Raw genomic sequence first — 24945 nt, 5'->3', positions numbered from 1 at the left:
ACAATGCATTAACTGTAATTCTACATTTTTTAAATGTCCTTGAGGTCTCTTATACCTCCCCAAAACTAATGTGGTGTAACACAGAGGCAAAATACAGACTGAGGGATGACGGTGGAATGAATAATAAACTTCAGCAACACAGCTAATGATAAATGTTCTGTAGAATTGCACATCAAAGCAGAAAATTAAACAACACTGCTCAGATATTGTGAATTCAGCATAAATGTGAAAAATTATGCAGAATCTCTGAATAATAATTTAAGCTGTAGTATCTTTAGATAAGGCAGTTTTGAGGTGAATGTACTGGTTCAATGATCTTACAGAGTTTGAGATCAGTGTATGCTACGGTGAACAAATAGACGAGGACGTCACATGAACAGAGATATAAGTCTTACCACTTGATATCATCAGTGTGTCCAGTGTAATGTCTTTGTAGTTGCTCATCCACATTATACAGCACAACCACAGATGCAATGAAGTAAACCGTTTCCCCCGTCGGGAGCAAATACAGGTTGGATCGACAGTCACGGCCCCGGTAACCATAGCTGGGTCATAGTCAAGAGCAAAAACTACCGTCGATGAGCTAAATCAGGAACAAACCTCAGCTAAGAAGAGTGGAAGGAAAATGTTAAAAATTTTATTTCTGGAAAAGTGCCAGCTGACCACTTAATAATTTATTTTGTTGGGCTTTAGATATCATAAATTCTTCAGTCTTGTCTACAAAGTTGTTTTTTAGGCAATGTACCAAATGCATTATGGGTAAAAGATACAAAAAACAATTCCACTCTGAGCAAAGCCAGAGAGAAATCCTTCATGCCTCAAAATTCAACTTGGATGGTAAATATGGAATTAGTGCATCACAGTGAATAATACATTTTTAGGTCCATGTTTCAGAAGCCTAATATTATGCAGGATCATCTTGTAACACATAACTTGGACCTAGAAACCATATCCATCACTTAGCTCATGACATTTCATCAGCTCATTTTCTGTGTAATAATAAATCAACAGTTAATTCAATCTTATACAGTAATGAGTGTTCAATACAAGAATTAATATAAATGCAGCAAAGGATACACCCAGTCTAGCTTTAGTTTTTTAGGAGGCAAGTCAGCCTTCGCTTCCAGGCAGTATGTGTCCACCAGGTCTTTGGGCATGTACATGGTGATGGGTCGTCCCTTCAAATACATTTTGACATACCCTTCATCTAGAAAAAGCAACGCAGATGTTTAGAGGAAGAAAATGCATGGGTTAGTGAAGGATCGCTGGGACATCTGTTGTGGTTAATGTCATGCAATTTTGAGTAAAACAATATTAAATCACACAACAATTTGGGGTCAGTACAATTTATTTTATTCACCTGTTAATTTGTTTGTGAAATAAATTAATACTTTTATCCACCAATGAACATCAAAAGTGACAACAATCTATTTAGAATAAATGCTGTTCTTTTGAACTTTCAATTTATCAAAGAATGCTAAAAATGTAGCATGGTTTGCACAACTGTTAACAGCATTGACAACAAGTAGAATTATTTTATAATTTTTTTTTAGCAGCAAATAAGCAAATTAGAATGATTTCTGAAGAATCACATGACACTAAAGACTGGTGTAATGATGCTGAAAATTCAGCTTTGCCATTACAGGAATTACTTTTTACAATAAATCACAATAGTTATTTTATATTGCATTAATATTTCACAATAACACTAGTTTCAATGTATTATTGATTACATAAATAAGCTTAAGAGACTTATAACATGAAACAATCTAAGTGACCCCAAATTTTTGAATGTTAGTATATTTTAAAATGTGATTAAATGTTAATAAAAAAAAATTAAAAGCTGTTATCCCAAAAGGAAGATTAGAAAGGAATTGCAACAATGTTTAGAAGTATTATGTTCTGAAAATAATTCATTAGATCAGTGAGATTTAAAGGAAATGCTTTAATGCATTTTATTACGTACAGTATTTGAAATACACTCAATTTAAAAGACAAGCAAAGTCAAATGCAGAAGCACGTGAATGCAGCAGTTTCATAGTTTGATAAATTAGTAATAGACAGATAGGCATGCATGCAAACACAATGGAAAAGGAAATGTACAGTTTTTAAAATGCACACATGAACAAAACAAATCTATTCAAAAGCAAAAAGAGAAAAGTGTGAACAGAGTAACATACACAACATGAAACAAAACTAACTCAAAAAGACACAATCAAAAAAAAAAAGAAAAAATGAACAAAAGACTCCACCTGACTACGTTTAATATTACAGCTGTTTTGATTAATAACATATCTGAAAATACTGGCTGGGAGATTTGATTGGAGTCCTGTAAGAGGGCATATCTAGAGGCGTGTGGACTAACTGAGAAGTACACTTCCTCAGAGGAAGGGTAAACGGAGGGACATTTCGGCTTGCGAGTCGGGCCGCTCTGTCAGGCAAAACCTTGGCCTCTGATGGCGTGTTGGTGGACTGCGAGGGTACGGCTGATGCAGATTTGGGGGGCTCAGCAGATCTGGTCCTTTTTGACGGTCGGTGCAGGTAGATCTGCACAGTTACTACAAGGTGAAGTGGTCAAATTGGACAGGACGGGTGCGGGAGAGGGTGAAGAGGTGGGATGAAGTATAATCATCAGATATTGTCCAATAGCTTTAGATACCACCATAATAACAAGAAGACAAGGCGTCCACAAAACTAAGAAACTACACTGCAAAATGACCTTTTTCTCAGTGTGTATTTTTCTTGATTTGCAGTAACATTTCCATAAAGCAACAACAATTTACTTTAGAAGATAATACAGGGAACATTTTCAGAGAATATATCTAAAAATAAATTGTGTTTCTTACTATTCGGGCAAATTGTCTTTTTTCTTCTAGTTTTAAGCAAAAATTTACACTTAGAGACATTTATGCCTTAAAACAATGAGGGAGTAAAAATAATTTATAAAAACACACTAAAAGTAATGAATAAAATTAACAAATTATTCAAAATGCATTTTCTAAAAAAAAAAAGAAACAAAAGAGATGACATTAATAGTTTTTTATTCATTCATTTATTCTTTTTTTAAGCTTGTTTTATATATAAAAAAAAACAAGCAAAAAATGCTGCTAATGAAAAAGATTTTTGCAGTGCTGATGGGAAGGGGAAGCGCATGGAAAACTGAATATTATCTTGATCAAGGAAAACCATGAATACTGGAAATAAACTGATCAAATGTATTCTGAAAAAAGATTACTCCAAACACCCAAGTGAGGTTTGGTTTTTATTTTTTATCTCGCAAGAATTTTGTGACTATAAAACATAGTGGGTATAGTGAGTCATTCACTGAAGAGAACAGTTTTGGGAAAATAATTTCCACTAACTGTGACACACCGCACACAAACAAGCATGACATTTAACTTCAGATTTATGATAAACACCACATTCCAGTTTCAGAGAAATAAAGCTGGCTGACAAAGAATGATAAATGCCCTTTACGGGACTGAAAGAACAAATACGTGTATGTGGAGAAAAAAGCAGCAATAAACTACTGGAATAAAAGCCGTTCAGTGTGCTGCTGTGTGACTGCAGGAGAGTGTTGGGTTCCCATGGTGCATGTGAAAAACAAGTGCAAAACACCCAGGAGCTGTCAGAGCAGCATCACTCAAGAGTTAACAGCCTGTGTTTTAGCACCACTGCAATCACCCACAGGTTGGCATCACTCAGAAGGGTGTTACAGAGAGTGTGCATTAGTTTACTAGGAAGGGTAGCATTTTTTGGAGGAAGGGTGGGAACTTCTATCACACACGCATTTATCTAATCAACCCAATCCCTTACGCAAGACAGCTCTGTGTGTGCTGATTCCTTAATATGAAGCCAGAGCTATCAAAGTCTGCTAGATTACTGTCCCATCTGGAATCGTTAGAATAAACTGTATAACAGGGCATTATCTGCTTATTACAGCAAGAAACAACCATAATAAAAAGGAGTAGGAAATCTCTTAAGACCCAATAAAATCAAAGTTTGGTGGCAAAAATCATTTAAATGTCTAGTTTAAAACATATACGCCAATTCTTAGGAATTTACTCTATTGATGTTGGTTTCATACAGTATTAAAAAAAAATTATAATAATTTTAAAAAGCGTTTACATTTAATGACTCTAATACATCAAGTTAAAAATATTAACTAATTTTATTTAATATTAAAATATTATGTTTTATATGAATATTTTTCATTTTAGTTAATAATTATTTTTATTCTATAATTATTATTTTAATTCTGTACTAAAAAAGTAAATTTTTATAGTTTTAGCTTCAGTTAACTATACTAACACTGGTGTCCCCTGTCTTTATTATTTTATGACCCTGACTTTATTATTTGTCATAGAGTCAAATGTTTTTTTGTTTTTTTTACATCTGACATTAACCTTCCCTTGTAATATAAAGGTCAAATTATCTGATATTTTAAGCAATTTATTAACATTGACTCACAGTTATGAGAGTATTTAGGGGTCCCCACTATGATGTCATTTCCTGTTTATTAATAAAAATCTGTTTAATAAGTGTCTTTAAAGAAAAATGGCTTCATAAATTATCTGGCAGTTCATAAATAATCATTCTCAACTCTACCAGCTGTCTTTGCGTTTTTAAGCAAGGAGTCATAATTGCCCTCAATCTGTAGTTGTTGACTTCCCTCTGGCTTTCGGGAATTAAGTTGTGTTCACAGAGCTGCTCACGCAAGGGACAGCTGACAAACAGTGCCTACCTTTGCAGTGCGTCACACGTCGCATCCCTTTGTGAAGGTACAGAAACAAAGACAATCACGTAAGATGGCATAAAAATGCTGATGGAAACAGATCCCTGATCATAAGATCCCAGCTCCCCATGTCTGGGTAATTACTCTACAAGCTCCTCCGGGACACTCGTTTCATTCGTCAAGTGCTCTATTTAACAAATCCACTGGTTAATTTGGTGTACTTTATATTTAACATCTGGAATTGCTGTCTTTATGACCTCAATTTTGGGCACAGTTAAATACAGTAACTGGGACACATATACAGTAAGGATCATGCAAATGTCGCCTTCAGGCAGAACGGCTTGTTTTATTCTGCCTCATATGGCTGCACACACTGAACGCTCTGCTTTTACACCGACACCAAATCAAATTTGTTCTGACGTTCCCAAAGAACTGCTGCTGAATTCCTTTGTATCTCTTTCAGAAAACGAGCTGCACAGCTTCTGACAAGAACCGATGAATAATAGATAAACACAATGGTTATAAATGCCTGTTGGACCTTGAAAATATCAAGTTTTTTCACTTTGAAAGACCTTGTTCTCTCTACTGAGAGAATAATTTACATAATTCTGATGTGTCTATGCTTAATAACTATACTTATATAATAGTAAATGTTAATTATGATCCTTTTCTACTACCAAATTTTATTTGCTTTTCAACCAAATATATAAAATGATAGAAAATAAGTAAAATTAAATAAGCACCAAAATTAACAGAGGAAGAGATGATGTGTTACTGACAAAAGAATAACAGATAATTTAATGGTGAAATGAACTGAAACAAAGATTGTACTTCCATGAGCCATGACTGGAGATCACACAAGCAGAAATCTCTAAAATCGCTTTGTTTAATGAATTTCCCTTAATTCGCCACAGCCCCCCTGTAACATCTGTCCAATTTCTAATTGAGCTGCACTGCTGCTAAACAAAGTGACATCTGGTTAGTCAGCCATTTCTTTTGAGGACATGTATTTGGCAAGAGTCTGCACTTTCTGGAAAGTCTGGTCCAAAAGAAGAATGGCAGTATAACCATTGCTTGTATGATCCAGTCTTAGTTCAGAGACACACGGGAACAGGACAACTGACCCTTACCTGCGCTGAAAACAGGCTCCCTCTGTTTGCTGCAGGAAGTGAGAAGGGAAGAAAGTCATCTAAATGTGCTTGTGTAATGTGAGTGTATGAGTTGCTCTTTTTCATGAGCATAAAAGCATATATACATACTAATTTACATACTTCTCTGTGGCTTTCTTGCCGCTGGAGTTGCTCCCTGTGGAACCAGCGCGTGTGCGATTGTTTTTGGAGTCCACACCACTGTCTTTCCTGTTGTTGGGGCCGACTTGCTCAGATGAACTTGTCCTTTTCACAGTGCTATGAATGACAAAAGGCAAGATATTAATAGCAATTTGTTCCTCACAAGAAAAGGCAAAACAAAATACTGGATAATGCTAAAATACATATAAAATATAAAACATAGCCAATGTGAAAATATGACATTAGCTTTTTAAATACGATGCACACAATGTTAATTAATGATTCATTAAAGATCCTGCTTGAATTAGTATTAACATTTATTTCAGATTTTTTTAAGAAAAAGTTTCAAAACTTTGGTGCTGCATTTATTTGATCAAAAATACAGCAAAAACAATAACACTGAGAAATATTCTTAAAATGTTAAATAGTATTCCTGTGATGCCAAAGCCAAATTTTCAGATGCCATTACTCCAGTATTTAGCATCACATTATCCTTCAGAAATAACTCCAATATGCTGGTTTTCATGATCAAGAAACATTTCTTCTTATTATAAATGTTGAAAACAGTTATGCCTCTTAATATGTGTAAACCGTATAATTTTTTTCAGGATTATTTCATAAATAAAAATAAATACTTTAAAATACAATATATAAGTACATTTATTGTCACTATTAAACAATGTAATGAGTTTTGGAATAAAAGCATTAAATTCTTTAAATAAATAACCTTAATACTGCAACATTTATGTATGTACACAAATATATATAGATTGCAATATTGTATCTGTCTCCAAATATAAGTTTATACTTCAATTTTTCCTACAATATTCTGAACCTCAAACAGGAAGCATACATGTAAGCATTCACACAGAAAAAAGGAAATGGCAATGTAGAGATAATACTGTGACAGCCAATTATAACAGACACTGAGCACCAGCCTTCCCCAAAGAGACACAGCAAACAACCATTACATATTCCAGAAGAAATGTGTTTTATATGTTTAGTTTTTTTTTCTCTGTGACATGTTCATGCCCTGATTTGCTGTGTCTTTGTGTACTAGAAAGGGGTGAATTGAGACTGGGTGCCCTTTAAAACGTGTCAACAAAAGAAAAGAGCCCATCAGCAGTCCACTGGTTGCCAGGCTCAAGTCTAATCCAGACTGCAGAGCTAAAGTTCATTTGGCCCAGCCATTGGCCGATGGTGTTATCCCGTGTTAAATAGGTTGCAGGATCTTCATGCTTTGTAAGGCTTTTTGTCAATAATGGCACTTCAGGCATACAAGCAAGCTCTCGCTTCAAGGCATGATGGGAAAAGAAGCTTTACAGGCGGCAATGAGAGAGTGCCTGAAGAGAACGTGAAAAAACAAAAACAAATGACCAAGCAAAAGAGTGCCCAGTTTCACACGAATCAAAGCAAGGCTTATCTCCCATTGCAGTGGTACTTCCTGTGGGATCCCCAAACAGCCTCCACAGAATATAGATGAACCGCAGACTCTGTTTGCTAAGGTTTTAAGCTTGAATAATGGCTTTAAAACATTTTTACTACAAAAATATCAGTAGTTCACATCACTTTTTAGAAGATTGGAGATCCTGTAGGCAAAAAACTCTCACCTGTAAGGTGGCCTCAGAAGAAACCTGGGCAGATGGGACAGACTAGAACACGTAACAGATGGGTAGAAGGGAAGGGGACAGACAGGTCTCACAGGATGACAAATACAGATGACACTCACAAACAAAGACACTTAGGGGGAAAGCAGGGGTTGTCAGCTTGTGTCTAGTAATCATAAACCTCTGTTTATTCATTAATTTGTCTACATGATGGGTCCATTTATTAAAAAGACTGTTTTTTCTCATTGCAATTTTGATTTTCATAGTTGTATACAGAAGCATTTTAAGCTATTGAATATAATTACATCAGTATCGGTTTATGGATTCTAGAAAGAAAAAATATATTTGTATTACTCATGGCTTCCTAGGGTCAAAACATTGTATTTCTGAAAAATATGGCTGGAAATAAGTTGGAATGTGACATATCACACTACTCTTACACTACAGAGATACACTTCCCTTCAAATGTTTGGGCTCAGTAAGAATTGTTTTTGAACAAAATGATTAATTTTATTCAGCAACAATGCATTAAATCAATCCAAAGTGACAATAAAAACTTCAATACTTAAAAAAAAAAAAAAAAAAAAAAATATATATATATATATATATATATATATATATATATATATATATATATATATATATATATATATATATATATATATATATATATATATATATATTACATAAATGCTTTTTTTAATGACTTTAAAATCTTGAAAAAAAAAAGTGGCACAACTTTTTGTATCATACAAGCAACTTGTGTTAGCACCAAATCAGCATATTATAATGATTTCTGAAGGGTCAAGTGACAATGATGATACAAGTTTTGGCTGCTGAAAATTCAGCTTTATCATTTTAGGAATTAATTACATTTTTAAATATATTGAACAGAAAACTACTATTTAAAACTGTAATAATATTTAACAATATTTTACTTTTTTAATAAAATAAATTTAATCTTGGTAAGCATAAAATACTTTTTTCAAAAACATTAATAAGCATAAAATACTTTGTTCACCCCCGAGCTATGTGAGACATGTTTTTTTAATGGAAGGGTGGTTTTTATTTCATGTCTTTTGGACTGAAGCAATGCAACACCCGCTGCATGCCACATAACAGCTTAAAAGATCAAAGAAACATTTTTACTACAACTCCGACTGGATTCGTCTGAAAGAAGAAAGTCATATAAACCTAAGATGCCTAAAACGTAGCCAAATTTTCATTTTTGGGTGAACTAACCCTTTAAGTTGCAATTGTAAAATATGAAGTCATAATGTGGAATTTAAGTTTATGTGCAACCAAATTTAAAAGGCTTGCTCACCATTATCTAAAGCCTAGGCATACTGCAATTGCTTTCTAAGTCACAGTTGACTAGAGAACCCGTGTCTTTCAGGTTTAGTTTTGCTTATCATGAAAGATGTGAGCTGACCTTTATAAGACAAAACATTACACTGTTATCTTGTGTATATTCCTGCTCTGTCTATGTTATATACGGAAAGATATTTCAGCACAGCACAGGATAAAACTAAATTTTATCTCCACACCAAAGTAAATTGACTGAGAATGATTTGAACAGTTTCATCTTTATTTCTAAAATGAAAAGGACTAAGATTTCAGTCAATTATAGATTAAAGCAGATATTCATTCCATAACGTGTATACTATACACTAAAAATCTGAGGGTCACACACTAACATGCTTTCAAGTTGTGACTCAACAAGAATACATGCCTTGTAGATATTAAACATATCCTCATACTGGATGAAATCAAAGTCTGAAGCAAAAAAAACATTGTCTGCACCCATCAGGCATAACAAAATGTTTTTGTGGAATCAGTTACCTTACCTTTTGGTTGCTGGTGAGCTGTTGTCCTTCTTGGAGCTGGAGGGGGAGGGCAGTGTGCCGCCCTTCTTAGGCAGGACAGTACCGTTATTGACCATGGGTCTCAGGGGCAGGGCTGCAATCATTGGTCTAGCTGAAAGATGGAAGGACACATGGGCAGAATTACACACAGCACTGCAGTCAGACGTTTATTACTTGTTGTTTTGGTCACACTTTATTTTAAACTTTTGCCTCAACAAACTCCTAAATTGCTTCTTATTGATAGAAGTAGTTGTTTAATTTAGTCATTGGGTAGGATAAGGGATGTAGAATACGGTCATGTAGAATATGTGCTTTATAAGTACTAATAAACAGTCAATATGTTAATAACAGACATTATAATAAGCATCTAGTTAATAGTGAGAATTGGGCCCTATAATAAAATGTTACCGTTGTTACCATTCTTTGTGTAAACAAGCTTTTAACAGTTAATTTCACATTCTCAGAGGCTCTATGAAATCACTTTACAAGAACATTTTTTTTTCCTGTTTAGAATTATTTACTATTAAAACAGGACGTCTGGGGGGTACATATATAAGGACTTATCCCTTTTGTTTTAAATGGCGAAAAAGCCTTTGTTACGTCATAGTCATGAGCAATCATTTGTTAATCAGTTGAATATGATTTTAGTTTAAATCTAGAGATCATTGGACAAAAAAAAGTGTGTAGTGCAGGATGTGTCATTAATATTCTTGTGTCATTATCCAAAAAGACCTAAATTCATTTTAAGTGCATATATCTGCTAAAAGTAAATTTAGTTTATGGGTGTATTAACATACAGATGAATTCAAAGCTAACACACATGGACAAATGGCATTTAATTTTATATTAAATTTATCTAAATTTAATTCTACTCTTCTTAATTTGAATTACCATTCAGAAATTTGGGGTCATTCATTACAATTATTTTTAACTCCATCGATTTGGTGTTTTAGAAACATTACTTATTATTATCATGTTTAAATTATATTTTTTAAGGAAACATTGAATAGAAATGTCGCAAGAACAGCATTTATTTGATACAGAAATCTTCTTTAACATTATACATTCCTTTGAAGCTACTTTGGATTAATGTAATGCATCCATGCAGAATAAAACGATTAATTACTTTCAAATAAATAAAAAATAATTTTAAAAAATCTTACTGACCTCACACCTATGAACAGTATATGTTTAATGCATCACACAGAAACATTTCCAGATGTCAAATTCAATCAATATAAGAATAACTGGAACAGAGCAGTGACCAAAGTAGGGTTTTCTTGCTTATTCAGACTGTCCTGCAATAGGTTGAGCCACGAACGGACTCCATTAAAATACAATTGTGGTTCACAGAAGTCTCGGTTAGTGAATATCCCTCTGTGCAATTCAAGTATTTAATAGTGCATCCACACCTGCAGTCTAACTGCTGATGGCAAAGATTTTAGAGAGCTTTTATTTACATTACCCTATGCGTCTGCATTATTATTTATTCATCACTGCAGATCTGCTTGAATGTGTGATGAATGTGTAGGCAGCGGGACAGAAATACAGTAGAAAAAAAATAAAAGAAAGATTGAGGCAAAAGCGCAAGTGAGAAATAGCAGAGGATTTTTTTGTTGTCGTTTCAAAGAGATCAGCCTGCAAAGAGCATGACTCCTCTCGCACACTACAAACAGGCAGAGGAATAGATGAAGTGAACATGAGCTAGCTGAAGTACAATGAAAATAAACATTTCTTTATTAGTTTAAGGTGTCTTGGACCACAGTTTGACATTTAGTAGCACATATTCATGCAGTCTGGCTAATTAGTGTCTGACATCAAAGCAGCAAGTGTTTCAAACCTCTGAGACGGTAAAGAAAGGTGACTCTAATTACTCACTTTATCCTACAGTTCAAAGGATTATGTGGATTTAGTAAAGCTTTGTTAAACAGTCACCAAAGAATCAAGATATTTAAGGCGACAAGCCACTTTCCATGTCTGTTAGTCCACAGTTAAAGTCATTCTTGAGATTTTTAAAGGTCTCTCATTTCTGACAGATATTACAGTGTGGATGTGGTAGCTTGCCAGTCTAGAGTGTTTGTTAAGCACACTAACAAGCATCTTATAATGTTAATCTCACTAAACTCAAAGAACTGTGAGAGATAACTATATGTTACACATGCTGGAGTGGAGTTAAGGATGCACAATATATCCATGAGTATCAGTGTTATTTTTATTATTATTATTATTTTATTATTATCTGTCTGATTAGGTTGAGGTTGGAAGAAAAGAGTTCCACTCTTTTCCTTAACTTAAATTAAAAACTTTATCCATGATTTCAGATGTGCAAAAGTCTATTAATTACTCAAATTTACTCGCTCTCAAGTTGTTTCAAACCTTTCAAAAATGTCTTACTTCTGAATTCAAAAGAAGATATTCTAAAGAAAAAATTTTCGGTTACCAGCATTCTTCAAAATATGTTCTATGTTCAATAGAAGAAAGATATTTTTGAAAGTTTAGAAATGACATAAGAGCAAAAAAAATTTTTTTGGTGGACTAACCCTTTTAAATTAACTTGAGCGTGAAAGCTGTATTTAAAAAAAGACATATTATATATTAAAATTAGTGCTGGGCAATGATTAATCACGATTAATCACATCAAAAATTAAAGTTTTGAGTATATAATGTGTGTGTGTACTGTGTATATTTATTATGTACAGTATACATAAAGACACATACATACAGTATACATTCAGAAAATATTTACATGCATTCAGATGTATATAATTATATTCATATAATTTATACTATATACAGGTGCTTCTCAATAAATTAGAATGTCGAGGAAAAGTTAATTTATTTCAGTTATTCAACTCAAATTGTGAAACTCATGTATCAAATAAATTCAATGCACACAGACTGAAGTATTTTAAGTCTTTGGTTCCCACCAATTCACAATCTCAACAAATTAGAATACTTCATAAAACCAATAAAAAAAACATCTAGTGATTTGTTGGCCTTCTGGAAATTATGTTAAAAAATTGTCAAATTATTTACTGTACATGTGCTCAATAATTGGTAGGGGCTCCTTTTGCTTTAATTACTGCCTGGCATGAGGTGATCAGTTTGAAGCACTGCTGAGGTGGTATGGAAGCCCAGGTTTCTTTGACAGTGGCCTTCAGCTCCACTGCATTGTTTGGCCTCTTGTTTCTCATTTTCCTCTTGACAGTAGCCCATAGATTCTCTCTCTGGGGTTCAGGTCTGATAAGTTTGCTGGCCACTCAAACAAACCAACACCATGGACATTTAACCAACTTTTAAATGGGTGCAGTGACTTTGGTTTTCAAAAAACACAATGGACCAACACCAGCAATGACATTGCACCTCAAATCATCACAGACTGTGGAAACTTAACACTGGACTTCAAGCAATTTGGGCTATGAGCTTCTCCACCCTTCCTCCAGACTCTAGGACCTTGGTTTCCAATCTTGCTCTCATCTGAAAAGAGGACTATGGACCTCTGGGCAACAGTCCAGTTCTTCTTCGCCCAGGAAAAAGATGCCTCTGACGTTGTCTGTGGTTCAGGAGTGGCTTAACAAGAGGAATACGACAACTGTAGCCAAATTCCTTGACACGTATGTGTGTCATGGCTCTTGATGCCTTGACTCCAGCCTCAGTGCATTCCTTGTGAAGTTTACTCAAATTCTTGAATTGATTTTGCTTGACAATTCTCATAAGGCTGTGGTTCTCTCGGTTGGTTGTGCATCTATATCTTCCACACTTTTTTGTTCCAATCAACTTTCTGTTAACATGCTTGGATACAGCACTCTGTGAACAGCCAGCTCATTGGAAATAAATTTTTGTGACTTAAATTCCTTGTGAAGGGTGTCAATGATTGTCAGAGACCATTTTGAAGGCTCAGGAAACCTTTGCAGGTGTTTTGAGTTGACTAGCTGATTGGCATGTCACCATATTCTTATTTGTGGAGATCGTGAATTGGTGGGTTTTTGTTAAATGTGAGCTAAAATCATCACAATTAAAAGAATCAAAGAACCAAACTACTTCAGTCTGTGTGCAATGAATTTATTTAATACACAAGTTTGACAATTTGAGTTGAATTACTGAAATAAATTAACTTTTCCTCGACATTCTAATTTATTGAGAAGCACTTGTATACATATATATTTAATGTATAAACTTAAAAAAAAAATCTTAAATATATACATGCATGTGTGTGCATGCATGTTTCTATAAATTAAATCAAGTAGATTAAGCATTAATCTCTCTACATGGCTCCTGTTACATGGCTCGTGATTCATGCAAGTGATGCTGAGCCACTAAAATTCCTGCATGTATATAACAGCATGTAAATAAACATTAGACTGAAAATCTGTTTTGCAAAATGAATAAACATTTAGTATATAAACATACTTATGTTACAAATACCAACTACCAAAGCAAATACCAAATCTAATTAACATTTAAAATGGAACCTGCTGATCTCGGATTATAAATATCAGCCAACATTTCTATATTAGTGCATCCCTAAGTGGAAATATAACTCATATAAAGCTCAGTCATCTGTGTTCATGCATTTTTGAAGCCAGTGATGTCAGTTCCAGTCATGTGACTAAACTGTGCGCTTTGTATTAGTGAGTAACTCTTGACAAGTGAGACATGAGCCCCACTGCCTACCTGGCTTCCCAGCACTGCTGTCAGAGGAGGGAGAGTCTCTCCTCACTGCTGCTTCTAAACACGCGCACAGTATGAGAGAACAGTTGAGGCAAGGGAATAAGAGGTAGAGAAGAAAGGAAATGAAAATAGCAATAGAAGAGAAAACCACAGCCTGAGCAGGGGTGGGAGGGAGATGAAAAATAAGAAATGGCACACATGTGTTTCTGTAGAGAACTTTTCTCCAGTGAGGCTCAAAGAAAATGCAGAGCATGTTCTAGAAAAGCAGCTGAGATTAAGTGCAAAGCTGAATAACACTGTCTGGAAACTCTAGGACTTTCTACCAGACGAGGTGACACTGACAAAGGCTCTGTGTGGTACCTTTGGTTGGTCCTTTCCTGTTGAGCATGGCCTGCTGCTCCTCTGAGACGTTCAGTCTCCTCACAACGTCAGCCAGCGCCGACTTGAGCAGCTGAATCTCATCCTCCTGCATCTGAACCCGCTGCTCCAGAGAGGCGATCCTGTCCGTCACCTCCATACTGCTCGCAGCCGAGGCACTGTCATCTATGACACACAAAAAACTTCAAGTATATGGAAATCTAATGCTGAAATTTCAGTTTCATAACAGTTATAAGTAAGTACCACTGTTACAAAATGGGGAATCTTCAAATAGGCTTCACCGTATGTGCCTCAAAGAACCATTATTAAATGATTATGTTCCATATTATTAATATAAAAAAATCTTCCTATTATGCTGTATTTTTATTTTTACCCACAACTGAATTAATGTAAGATATATACACCTGAAATTAAGCCATAGAACTATGGCTGTCAATAGAATAATATTATTACAATAATTTTCATTATTTTCAACCACACTGTAAATAAAAAAAGTAATTTAATGGTAAAAGCCAGTAAAAAAATATACAGTACAAAACTGTTAAATGGTTAACTGTAAGTTTCCTTTGTGAAAATTATATATATATATATATATATATATATATATATATATATATATATTGACACTGAAAAATAAGTCATCTTATAATTTACAGGGAAAAACTTTAAATTGACATCCCCAGATTTATGCTACATGTTAAGTTAATATTTATTGCAGTATTTTAGTACCATGTTTATAGCCACGATGGCCTTTTGTATTGGTATGCATGACAGTGCACACTCTTTCTATTCATTACTATTTACCTCAGATTGTTGAAAAGCTACTTTGATAACTGTCGCTTATATGTACGACACAAAACAGCATAAATGCACAAAACAGTGTATTATAAAGGCAGAAAATTTAAGTACTTAGTAGGATGATGTATTAGGGTTATATCAGTTTAGAAAGCAGAATAAAAAGTTAACTATGTCAAATTCAGTAAAAAGGTTCTCAAATGGGATCAGGCTAATCACACATCCCACTTAATAATCCAGTCCATTCTAGTTTATTTCCACCCAAGGTGAGCATCATATTTAAAACAAAGCCTCATCCAGCAGGGTGCTTTTAAAGAGTCAGCGAGCGATAGCCTAAAATGTCCCTCTTCATCACATATAAACATGCTGATGGTTTTTGCGGCACCTTCCCTAACAGCTGCTGACCTGGAGAAACCCTGTTACTCCCTCTTTCACTCAGACACACAACCCACACACATACGAAAGAGCAGTTAACTGCTTCCTAGGTGATTAGAAGGCTTTGTAAAATCAGGGGTATGAAACATTAATGAAAACTAGTGCTTTCAAGCACGCCCTGAGAATAACGTCTTCATTAATTATACACTGAGAGGAAGCAGCTGGTAATTAAAGCAATAATAATAATAATAATAATAATAATAAAGTTAAAACATGCTACTGCATTTTTTAATAAGATTTATAAGCAAGCCATTCAATTAGCTTGATGTTAAAGTAATTCATTAAAGTAATTTTTAAACAACTCTACATCTTTTGGGATCTTATTGCACATATTTTTTAACATTGGTTTAGGTATAATCATGAAATAAGTTCAGTAAGGTTCATTACATGAATATTAATGCTAATTTGTGAGTGTGTGTATGTGTGTGTGTGTGTGTGTGTGTGTATACTGTACAGACCAAAAGTTTGGACACACCTTCTCATTCAAAGAGTTAAAATTGTAGAGTCACACTGAAGGCATCAAGGGCTATTTGACCAAGAAGGAGAGTGATGGGGTGCTGCCTCCACAGTCACTGGACCTGAACCCTATCCAGATGGTTTAGGGGTGAGCTGGACAGCAGACAAAAGGCAAAAGGGCCAACAAGTGCTAAGCATCTCTCGGGGAACTCCTTCAAGACTGTTGGAAGACCATTTCAGGTGACTACCTCTCTAAGCTTATCGAGAGAATGCCAAGAGTGTGCAAAGCAGTAATCAAAGCAAAAGGTGGCTACTTTGAAGAACCTAGAATAGAATATATTTTCAGTTGTTTCACACTTTTTTGTAATGTATATAATTCCACGTGTGTTAATTCATAGTTTTGATGCCTTCAGTGTGAATCTCTAATTTTCATAGTCATGAAAATAAAGAAAACTCTTTGAATGAGAAGGTGTGTCCAAACTTTTGGTCTGTACTATATATATATAGAACCTTACTGTAAAACAGTGTTCCCAGCATTTGCTTAATAACAATAGTGTAAAATAATTTACACTAAATAAGTCTCATTTATAAACTGACATTCAGTAATACCATTTAAAATATGAATTCATAGTGAGTGTGACATGAATTATAAAAATGCCAACTATGAGTCCTACCAGCCTGAATAATTGGCAGTTGGGAAGCTTCAGGCAAAATAAAAAATGGACAGTTTTGAAAGTGAAATTTAGATAAGTACCTTCCACTGCAAACATTCAATCACTCAGTGTTTCCTTACCCCAACTGAGCTGTATAATTATGCCCTCACACACATCAGCACACCACATTGAATGGCCTCCAGCCATTCCACTTAAAATTCAGTTGCTCACCCTGCAAAAACGATCATAGTCATTAATGTTCAGCGGTGATTAATCGCCTCCTGAAGATAAGCCTCTTTATGCAACACTATTTCACCCTGTCAGGATATTCAGATAACCCTTGGATTTACACTTACCTGCACAGACCAGCACACCTCAGCCCTCTGCACTGGGAAAACCATCCCAGTATCCCAACATTCAAAAGTTTTCCATTGCTGGATCAGTAAAGGCTTTGTTAATCACTACACTGAGGCTTTCTATGAGTGCATTACGAACAAAGGATCATAAAATGTGAATCCCTATATAGACACACACACTTCAAATCTAATAAAAAATGACTACTAATAATTAGAGCCGCAAATCATGCTGTTTGCATAGAAATTGCCTCTTTGATGGAAGAAATTAATCATTGATTGAAGCTGTCCCATGGATTCATCTTTTCAAAAGCTCCATGGGGAGATTATTCTGTCTTTTCTCCAAGCACAAACCCAGTTTTCAACCGTTCTGTAGCCGCTGGTGGCATAATGCTAATAACCAGCACAATAAACGACTGTCACATCTGCTCAATAGCCTAAAAGTGCTTCTCGTTCATTTGACAAATGCACAACATAATACCACACTACAAAAGTGCACCTGAATGGTCAGCGATAGAGCATGTAAACACACACTTAAACACATATTTAATTATATTCCTTCTAAAACGCTAATGCACTCCATTGAATTTGTCAGCTACGCATGACTGCAGGTGAGCATCAGAGAGCTTGTGCTTAAAAACCATTAGCAGGAATATATCAGTGCAGCATGAACGGACACAAATTGCAATTCTTGTTGCCGTTCGTTGTGTTAAAACAGAAGGATTGGCAGGCGTCCATATCTTCTAATGTGTTCCAGAAATCAAATGAACTCCTCAGACTGAGGATCCACTTCCGTTGCCATTGTCTCTCACTATCTCGGTCTCTCTCCCACTTCCCCTGAATTTAATCTCGTTCGGTAATCTCTGGATTCATGTTCCACTGGAAATTAGAGTTTTGTAAGGGCATCACTATCCTAACTAGATCTTCTTCAAAGCTTCTGTTGGTTAACCTCTAAACACTGAACAGGTCTTTCTTAACTATTATCTGGCGATCAGACAGAAGATCACAGCAAAAAAAAAAAAAAAAAGAACTGAACAGTTAAAAACAGAACAGCACTGAAAATCCTAACACTTAAAACAGAGATGTCCAGTATGATCCAGCTCTCAAAAAAAAAAAAAAATTGCTTTAGGAACTATTTAGGCCTCAATGTGTTAACATCAGGATAAGATTGTGTAGTCAAACATTTATTTCAGACACCTGTCTCTAGGAGAGGCTAAACCCCATTTTGCTTTAGACAGTTTAGTGCATGAATTGAAGTCAAATACCTGTCCATCCTAATAATACTGAATGTTTTTTCATTCTCCTAAGAAAGAGAGACAGAACTGATCTCACACAGACAGCATGGCCACCAAAAGACAGATTGTTCTCTTGCTGCACATAAAATGAGATTGAAACTGAAGTCCAATTCCTGACCTCTTGGCCTGACTAAGCGCAGACATTCATTCACTTCTTTAAAACCACTGCAAAGAATTTCAATGTATCCATGCTGAAAGAATTGCAATGTATCAATCCATGCTGCTAGTTGAAAGTCCAGGAAGCGCAAATATATTAGAAATTGTAACATTAGGCAATTGTGTTGAACATATACATTTAACAGTTGAAAATTATAAATCAAGAATCTAAAATTAAAAATTAAAAAATTCACAATTATAAACTATAACTGTAATGGTACTCAATATACTGATATCCACAAAATAATACCAATAATGCTTTAAATCTTAGAATAATTAGCTAGCATAAAGCTACATAAAAAGACAGAAGGGCAGAGTAGAAAGTGTTGGTGGATTATCAAAGCAAAACGGACTCTCTTTAATGTCTCTCTCAAAGCGCTGGGGCTGATTAATAATGCATCTCTGGTCTCTCCCCGAGTCTGAATCTACTAGCTGACTCACTCAAACCCTGTATCTGCCCAGAAATGAGTCTTAACAGCAGCAGGGAGCTAAGATTTGTAAGGATTATCATTATGCTGACAGGAAAATCTGGAATATCCCATACCATGCTCAACAGAGTTGCCGTATAATGCAAATTACATTGCACATTTTCCATTGTTCCTCAATTTTTTTGGCTGAAATCTAGTCATTTTAAAAGGAATCCATACAGTCTGGAATTTCGTTAAAGTGTGAAAGATTTACACATGCAGATTTCTCAAGTTGTACTCATTTGCTGCAGTAACTAATAGAAAGCTGTATGGTTTGAAAATGACTTCTTGGATCAATGTGTCATGCATCACTTCCCTACTTACAGTGGATCTTTTTATCTTTGAAAATTTTCTAAAATTTCGCTGAAGTGACTCCACCAATAAGCAAAATACTCAGGTAAAAAAAGGTTAAAAAAACAACAACATATACTCAGCCTTCAGAATGAGGTTATTTGTAAGTCACCACCATTTTTTTGGCTGCTTCATGCATCTGTGTCTTCAAGTACGAGAGAAAACATATTTCATTCCATACTGAAAAATATAATAAAAAAATTGTACACGGTAGTTAATGAAAAAAAAATGAATTTTTATGCTTAAGAATAATAGCAGTTAGCTTAACAACATGTTAACAGCAAACTTAAAACTGTATTTCAAAAATATGCTAATTTTGTGAACAACACAGATTAAATAAATTACTAGGGGCAAGAAAATATATTTAAAATTGGATAAAATAAATATAAGCCAAAAATATGGGATAAATAAGCAAGCTCACTGGTTTTTGTAAAAGCGCTATTGTGTAAACGAAATGCATCTGGTCTCAGCAAGTATCCAAGTGAATCCTCCCAGAGCTTTTCACAAACCATTCTCATCAACCAACTGTCCTTTGAGCCTGGCCTCTTACATAAAGAGTCCACGCTGAGAGACACAGGCAGGATTTCTGAGAGAAAGTGAGTAAAAGGTTTGTGTGTGCTTTAAGAAGATTACAACCGCCTGCTTTCCCAACCGCTTTGTTTTTGCAACCTGAGGTCACAGATCCAAGGTCAGTTCACTGAGGACCCATCTGCAAACCCTGGTGATAGTAAAACTGTGTGCTGTCTCGAGGTGTCAGTGATTCAGAGAGCATGGCTGGACCGTTATATAATCCCAAACAAAGCAAGAGAACAGTCTGCAACCAAGCTATCTGCCAGATTACAGGTACATAATGAGAAAAAAAAGATGGCCTTCAGTAAATAGTACTTAGGAGTTAAAAATAGTCCCATGAGATCATCCCAGAGACCTCACCCATGACCTCTGGCATTGAAAGAACAGGAGAAAGAGAGAAAGCAGGGAAGAGTTGATGAGTAGAGCCAAACTGTCCCCAAGAGAGAGCCAGCATTTCAATCCACCTTACATCAGCAAAATCCACCTTCAGGTCAAGCTGTAATCAACCTATTAAAGCCAATGCCTTCTTCCATTCTGATCTCAAATCCCTTGTTAGGGTTTTATAACTGAGGCTTAATATTTACACGTTAACAGTATTGACTAGATTTTTACATTTTCTGAATAGTAAGTGGGGCTTGGCCGCTTAGCCGTATCACTACAAATCTTGGGAGTTGTGTTTGCCAGGAAGAAACTATGTGGTTGCTAAAGTGTTTTGAGTGTTTTTAGCATTTCACAATGCAGTGGTTAAGCTCATAGATATATAGGTAGATGCCCTACTAGTATTACTGTTTCTACAGGTTGCTACACGTGACTGGTCATCATACTGAACCTGGAGTTGTGGTATCTCACTGATTTACAAAACTCATTGATTTTTATTGTGTCTGAATTGATCAAATGTGACATCTACCTATACATCTCCAACAATGTATCTACAACGCGTGTGGGTCGTGGCACAACAAAATACAGGGGAACCCATTATAATCAGATTATAATCAGTGATGCTGTCTAGACTGTTTCTTGTTCCATTTATGACATACTGACACAAAGTTCAACTGATCTGCCAGTTGCAACAGTCCTGTTGTAGCATCCACTGTAGACAGACTTTAACTGTTGCAGCACAGCATGGCATGACACGATATGGCAACTGTTGTGTCTGGTGTAGACATGGTGTAAATGTTGGTAGTGTGAGGCTATGTGGTTGCTAGGGTGTTCTGAGTGTTTCGTGTCGCTATATGGTGGCTAGGATGCTTAAAGCATGTTGCTATCCCTTACGAAAATGAACGATGGTTTTATTATAGTAAAAGTGTAGGAACAGTATAGTAAAAAGTATTGTTTACCATTTGATGTCACTACAAACACCATGTTTAAACTCTAGATAGTGTAGAAAACCAAGGTTAATTTGTAGTAACCATGATTTTTTGGTTTTGTTTGGTTTATTTAGGCCATTTATTGTTTACAATGGTTGCTGGGGCATTCATGGTGGTTCTTCCACACCAAAACATCTAGAAAACAAAACAAAACAACAAGCTTTAGGTAAATCAAGATTTTAAGAGTAAAACTTATTTTAACTTGACACAAAATCTTCATAGTGCAAGATGCTAAAACCTGAGACAAGTCACAAAGACATCAATCTATCCATATTTAATGGCATTAAATAAAATTTAATTGATGTTTTTTATTATCAAAAATTGATAATAATGAATGTTATTGATCTTATTGTAAAGGAATTGTCAATGCATGTTTTTTTTCTTTTCTTTATTTAACTTAATTTTGAACAGAAAGTCGATCATCCACAATACAGTATATCGAAGAATAAAAGTATTTTTTGCCATTTCCATCACATTGTGACTGAAAAACAATGCAGATAGATCCAAGAACGTGTCCTATGTGAACAGCCCCTTAGCAAGCACCACTAATGAGAGTATGTTGGGAATTATTAAATAAGGACGTAGCGGAAATGGCTTCTTGGGATATAAGTGCACATCTTTTTGCATCTTTCTCCTTCTCTCTCACAAAGCCGTTAGCATGCTGCCAGCACCTTACCAGCACGTGTAAGACAGGCAGCTGAAGCTACATGTGTGTGTTTACATGTGTGTTCATTAATCATGCCAGCCTCCATCCCCACGGAGAGACTCCAGACAGGACCGAATCAGTGACAAGTGATGCGGAGATGCCTGCAGTGTTGTTCCCAGTTAATCTCCTCCAGGCAGCCACGGAGGCAGAGAAAACAGCTTTGTGTGAATCGTAAAGGCAGGGTGTTTTCCACCCCCCACTACCAACCTGCTCAGTGCTCACTGCCAAGAAACCAACAAGGTGGGGTATTTTGGGGATGACGGTGCTCTAGCCCCAAGCCTCACTGTTGGGATGCAGGAAGTGGTTGGGCTAAGAGAGGATTAAAGGGAGACTGAGCCGATCCTGATCAGCGGTTATCCCTCTGCTCCAGGAGAAAGTGCACAGGCTTAACATGCTCTGATGTATGGGTTCATGAGACTACTGAAAACAGAGTCTGTGTGTTGTTTTGGGATCAAAAACAGCCAAATGCTGGTGTCCTAAAAATGAGCTGCTTGGCCAGAGATGTCGTTTAGCAGTTTAATGTTTAAATTGTTTACTAGCAATATTTCTTAAAGCTTATGTGCTTTGTTCCAGAATTATGAGCAGAATGAGCAGACATTTGATTTATAAAATTTGATTAAAAAGATACAGAAAAAAAACAAAGTTGTGAGTAGGACTTGTAAATGATAATGAAAGGAGAAAAATTATGTTAATAAGTCAAGTGAACATGGCCAAATATCAGCTGATTAATAATATCAGCCATAGATATCACTTATCAGAATAAATTCTTGCTTTTTAAATTTCATGAAAGAAATTGATTATTTGGTTAGTTTTTAGGGGTCTCTTCTGCTCACCAGTGCTCCATTTGTTTGATCAACAGATAACATAAAACAGTAATATTGGGAAATTGTGTTACAATTCAAAAAAGCTGTGTTCCATTTTAATATATTTCAAAATTGTATTTATTATGTGATGGCAAAGCTGAATCTTTAGCAGTTTAGTGTCACATGATTCTTCAGAAATCATTCTTATTAAAATCAATGTTGAAAACAATAGTTGATAAATATTATCTAAATATTATTTAGGGAAACAGAAAAAAAAAATCATACAAGGTTTGGAATGACACAAAGATGAGTAAATAATGATATTACTTAAATATGTCCAGAGATGTGGTACATTATTCATTTAATAATTTAGGTAAAAGAATTAAAAAGAAACTGATTTTTTTTTTTTTTGAAATAGGTTAAATTACTCTTTTAAGAACACAAATTATTATTTTAAAAAGTGCTTTAAACTAATATTACATATTACATAAAAACATTATGTAACATTAAATATTACATTTTAGCATGTCTGGAGAGCCTTGCTGCTAATGACACCTTTCCGGACAACAAAACACACTTGTCTATAAGATTGCTTATGATATAAAGTTTGCTCTAAAAGACTCAGCACAGTACAAGTGAAGCTACACATCATGTCATGCTCCCCACCACACCCACATGCTTCGACAGACTAATCAATGAAGAAAGCCCACTCGCTCAGTCACAGGTGACCTTACTGTCAACCACAGTGAGGAACGGCACACACAACTCTCCAAACAACAAAACACTTATCTGTCTCCATGTTTAATCAGCCGGGGCCTCTGTTCATGGGACCCACCCAGTGACAGACCCTCTCACTCCAACAAAGTCACCATAGAGATGAGAAGACAAAACCGACCTGGAAAAGGCACGCTGGGGTAGAGCAGAAACTGCAGGTTGTGCTGACTCATGCTCTCATGAGAAATGGCACAAACCGTGGGGAGCTCTGGTGGCAAAGGAGGCAGGGAAGGAGGAGAGGAGACTGAGGATTTTGAAGGAGTCTCAGAGGGTCTGAGTCACAGAGCAGGAGAAAAGTAGGGCAGCATTAACTCATGGCTGGCTCCGCTTTCCCGATTCTGACACAATGCTCTTTTCAGCGTGTGTGAAAGCCTGGGCTTTCTTCTCCTTCAGATCCCAGGGCATTGTAGACACATAACAAACAGCCCAGAACAGCGGGTGGTGGGTGGTTCAAATGAACTGAAGTGTTGTTCTTTGGGTGGGTTTGCGGATGCTGTGCGCTAATGACCCTGGATGTTACATGCGGAAAATCATATATGTCAAACCCCTGCGCAGAACAACTGAGCTGATGGAAAGGAGAAAGTGTGTCAGTGTTCCTATTGTTCACTAAAACAACTATTTAATATTTTTCCTTAACTGAAATAAAATATATATATAAAAAAACTTTCTTAAAACTTAGAAATGTTGCATCAGCAGCTAACTGAAAAAAAATAAAAGTAGAAGTACTAAAATTTCTAAAACTAAATTAAAATAAATCTAAATAGAAATATTAAAAAAAAAAAAAAATGAGAAGCACATCAAATGACTAAAAGCGAAAAATTTAAATTTAAAAATAAAAGGTAAATCAAAATATTAATATAATTAAAAGTAGGGCATAAACAATATTAAAATATTTTTTCTTAACTGAAATGGAACAAGATGAAATAAAATAAAATACAAATGTTAGATTGAAAACCTTAACTTAAAAAAATTTGAATAAAAAATAAAATTATTCCTAAATAAAACTTAATTTCTAAAACTAATACTTAAATAAATAGAAATATAAGGAAACAAAAACAAATAAAAATGACGAGCATAAAAAAATTACTAAAACTAAAATCAAACTGAAAATATAAAAATAAAAGCTCATTTAAAGTATTCATAAATACTATAATAGTATAGATTGTATGTTTATTCACCAGAGATGTATGCATAATCTGCTCTGAATAAACGTAAACCG

At 35.2% G+C, this 24945-nt stretch overlaps 1 protein-coding gene across 6 annotated transcripts in view; it reads right to left on the bottom strand.

The window, feature by feature from the left end:
- LOC127976751 (echinoderm microtubule-associated protein-like 1) overlaps positions 1 to 24945 on the bottom strand; it is a 50468-nt gene that overhangs the window by 8153 nt on the left and 17370 nt on the right. For 2 of the 6 annotated variants that reach the window (XM_052581377.1, XM_052581381.1), the window contains exons 2-9: positions 14528 to 14710; positions 14171 to 14224; positions 9479 to 9608; positions 6007 to 6141; positions 5866 to 5894; positions 4745 to 4771; positions 1078 to 1207; positions 396 to 545 (exon numbers count right to left, since the gene is read on the bottom strand). In XM_052581377.1, the coding sequence (XP_052437337.1) occupies positions 396 to 545; positions 1078 to 1207; positions 4745 to 4771; positions 5866 to 5894; positions 6007 to 6141; positions 9479 to 9608; positions 14171 to 14224; positions 14528 to 14710 (838 nt within the window). The remainder of the gene's footprint in view (positions 1 to 395; positions 546 to 1077; positions 1208 to 4744; positions 4772 to 5865; positions 5895 to 6006; positions 6142 to 9478; positions 9609 to 14170; positions 14225 to 14527; positions 14711 to 24945) is intronic. The other 4 variants (XM_052581380.1, XM_052581382.1, XM_052581378.1 and 1 more) reach the window with 3 other exon arrangements.

The sequence above is a fragment of the Carassius gibelio genome, chromosome B17 (assembly GCF_023724105.1).
Source record: "Carassius gibelio isolate Cgi1373 ecotype wild population from Czech Republic chromosome B17, carGib1.2-hapl.c, whole genome shotgun sequence".
Taxonomy (NCBI): Eukaryota; Metazoa; Chordata; class Actinopteri; order Cypriniformes; family Cyprinidae; genus Carassius; species Carassius gibelio.
Note: the sequence above shows the minus strand (reverse complement) of the source record. Positions and strands in the feature narration are given on the sequence as shown.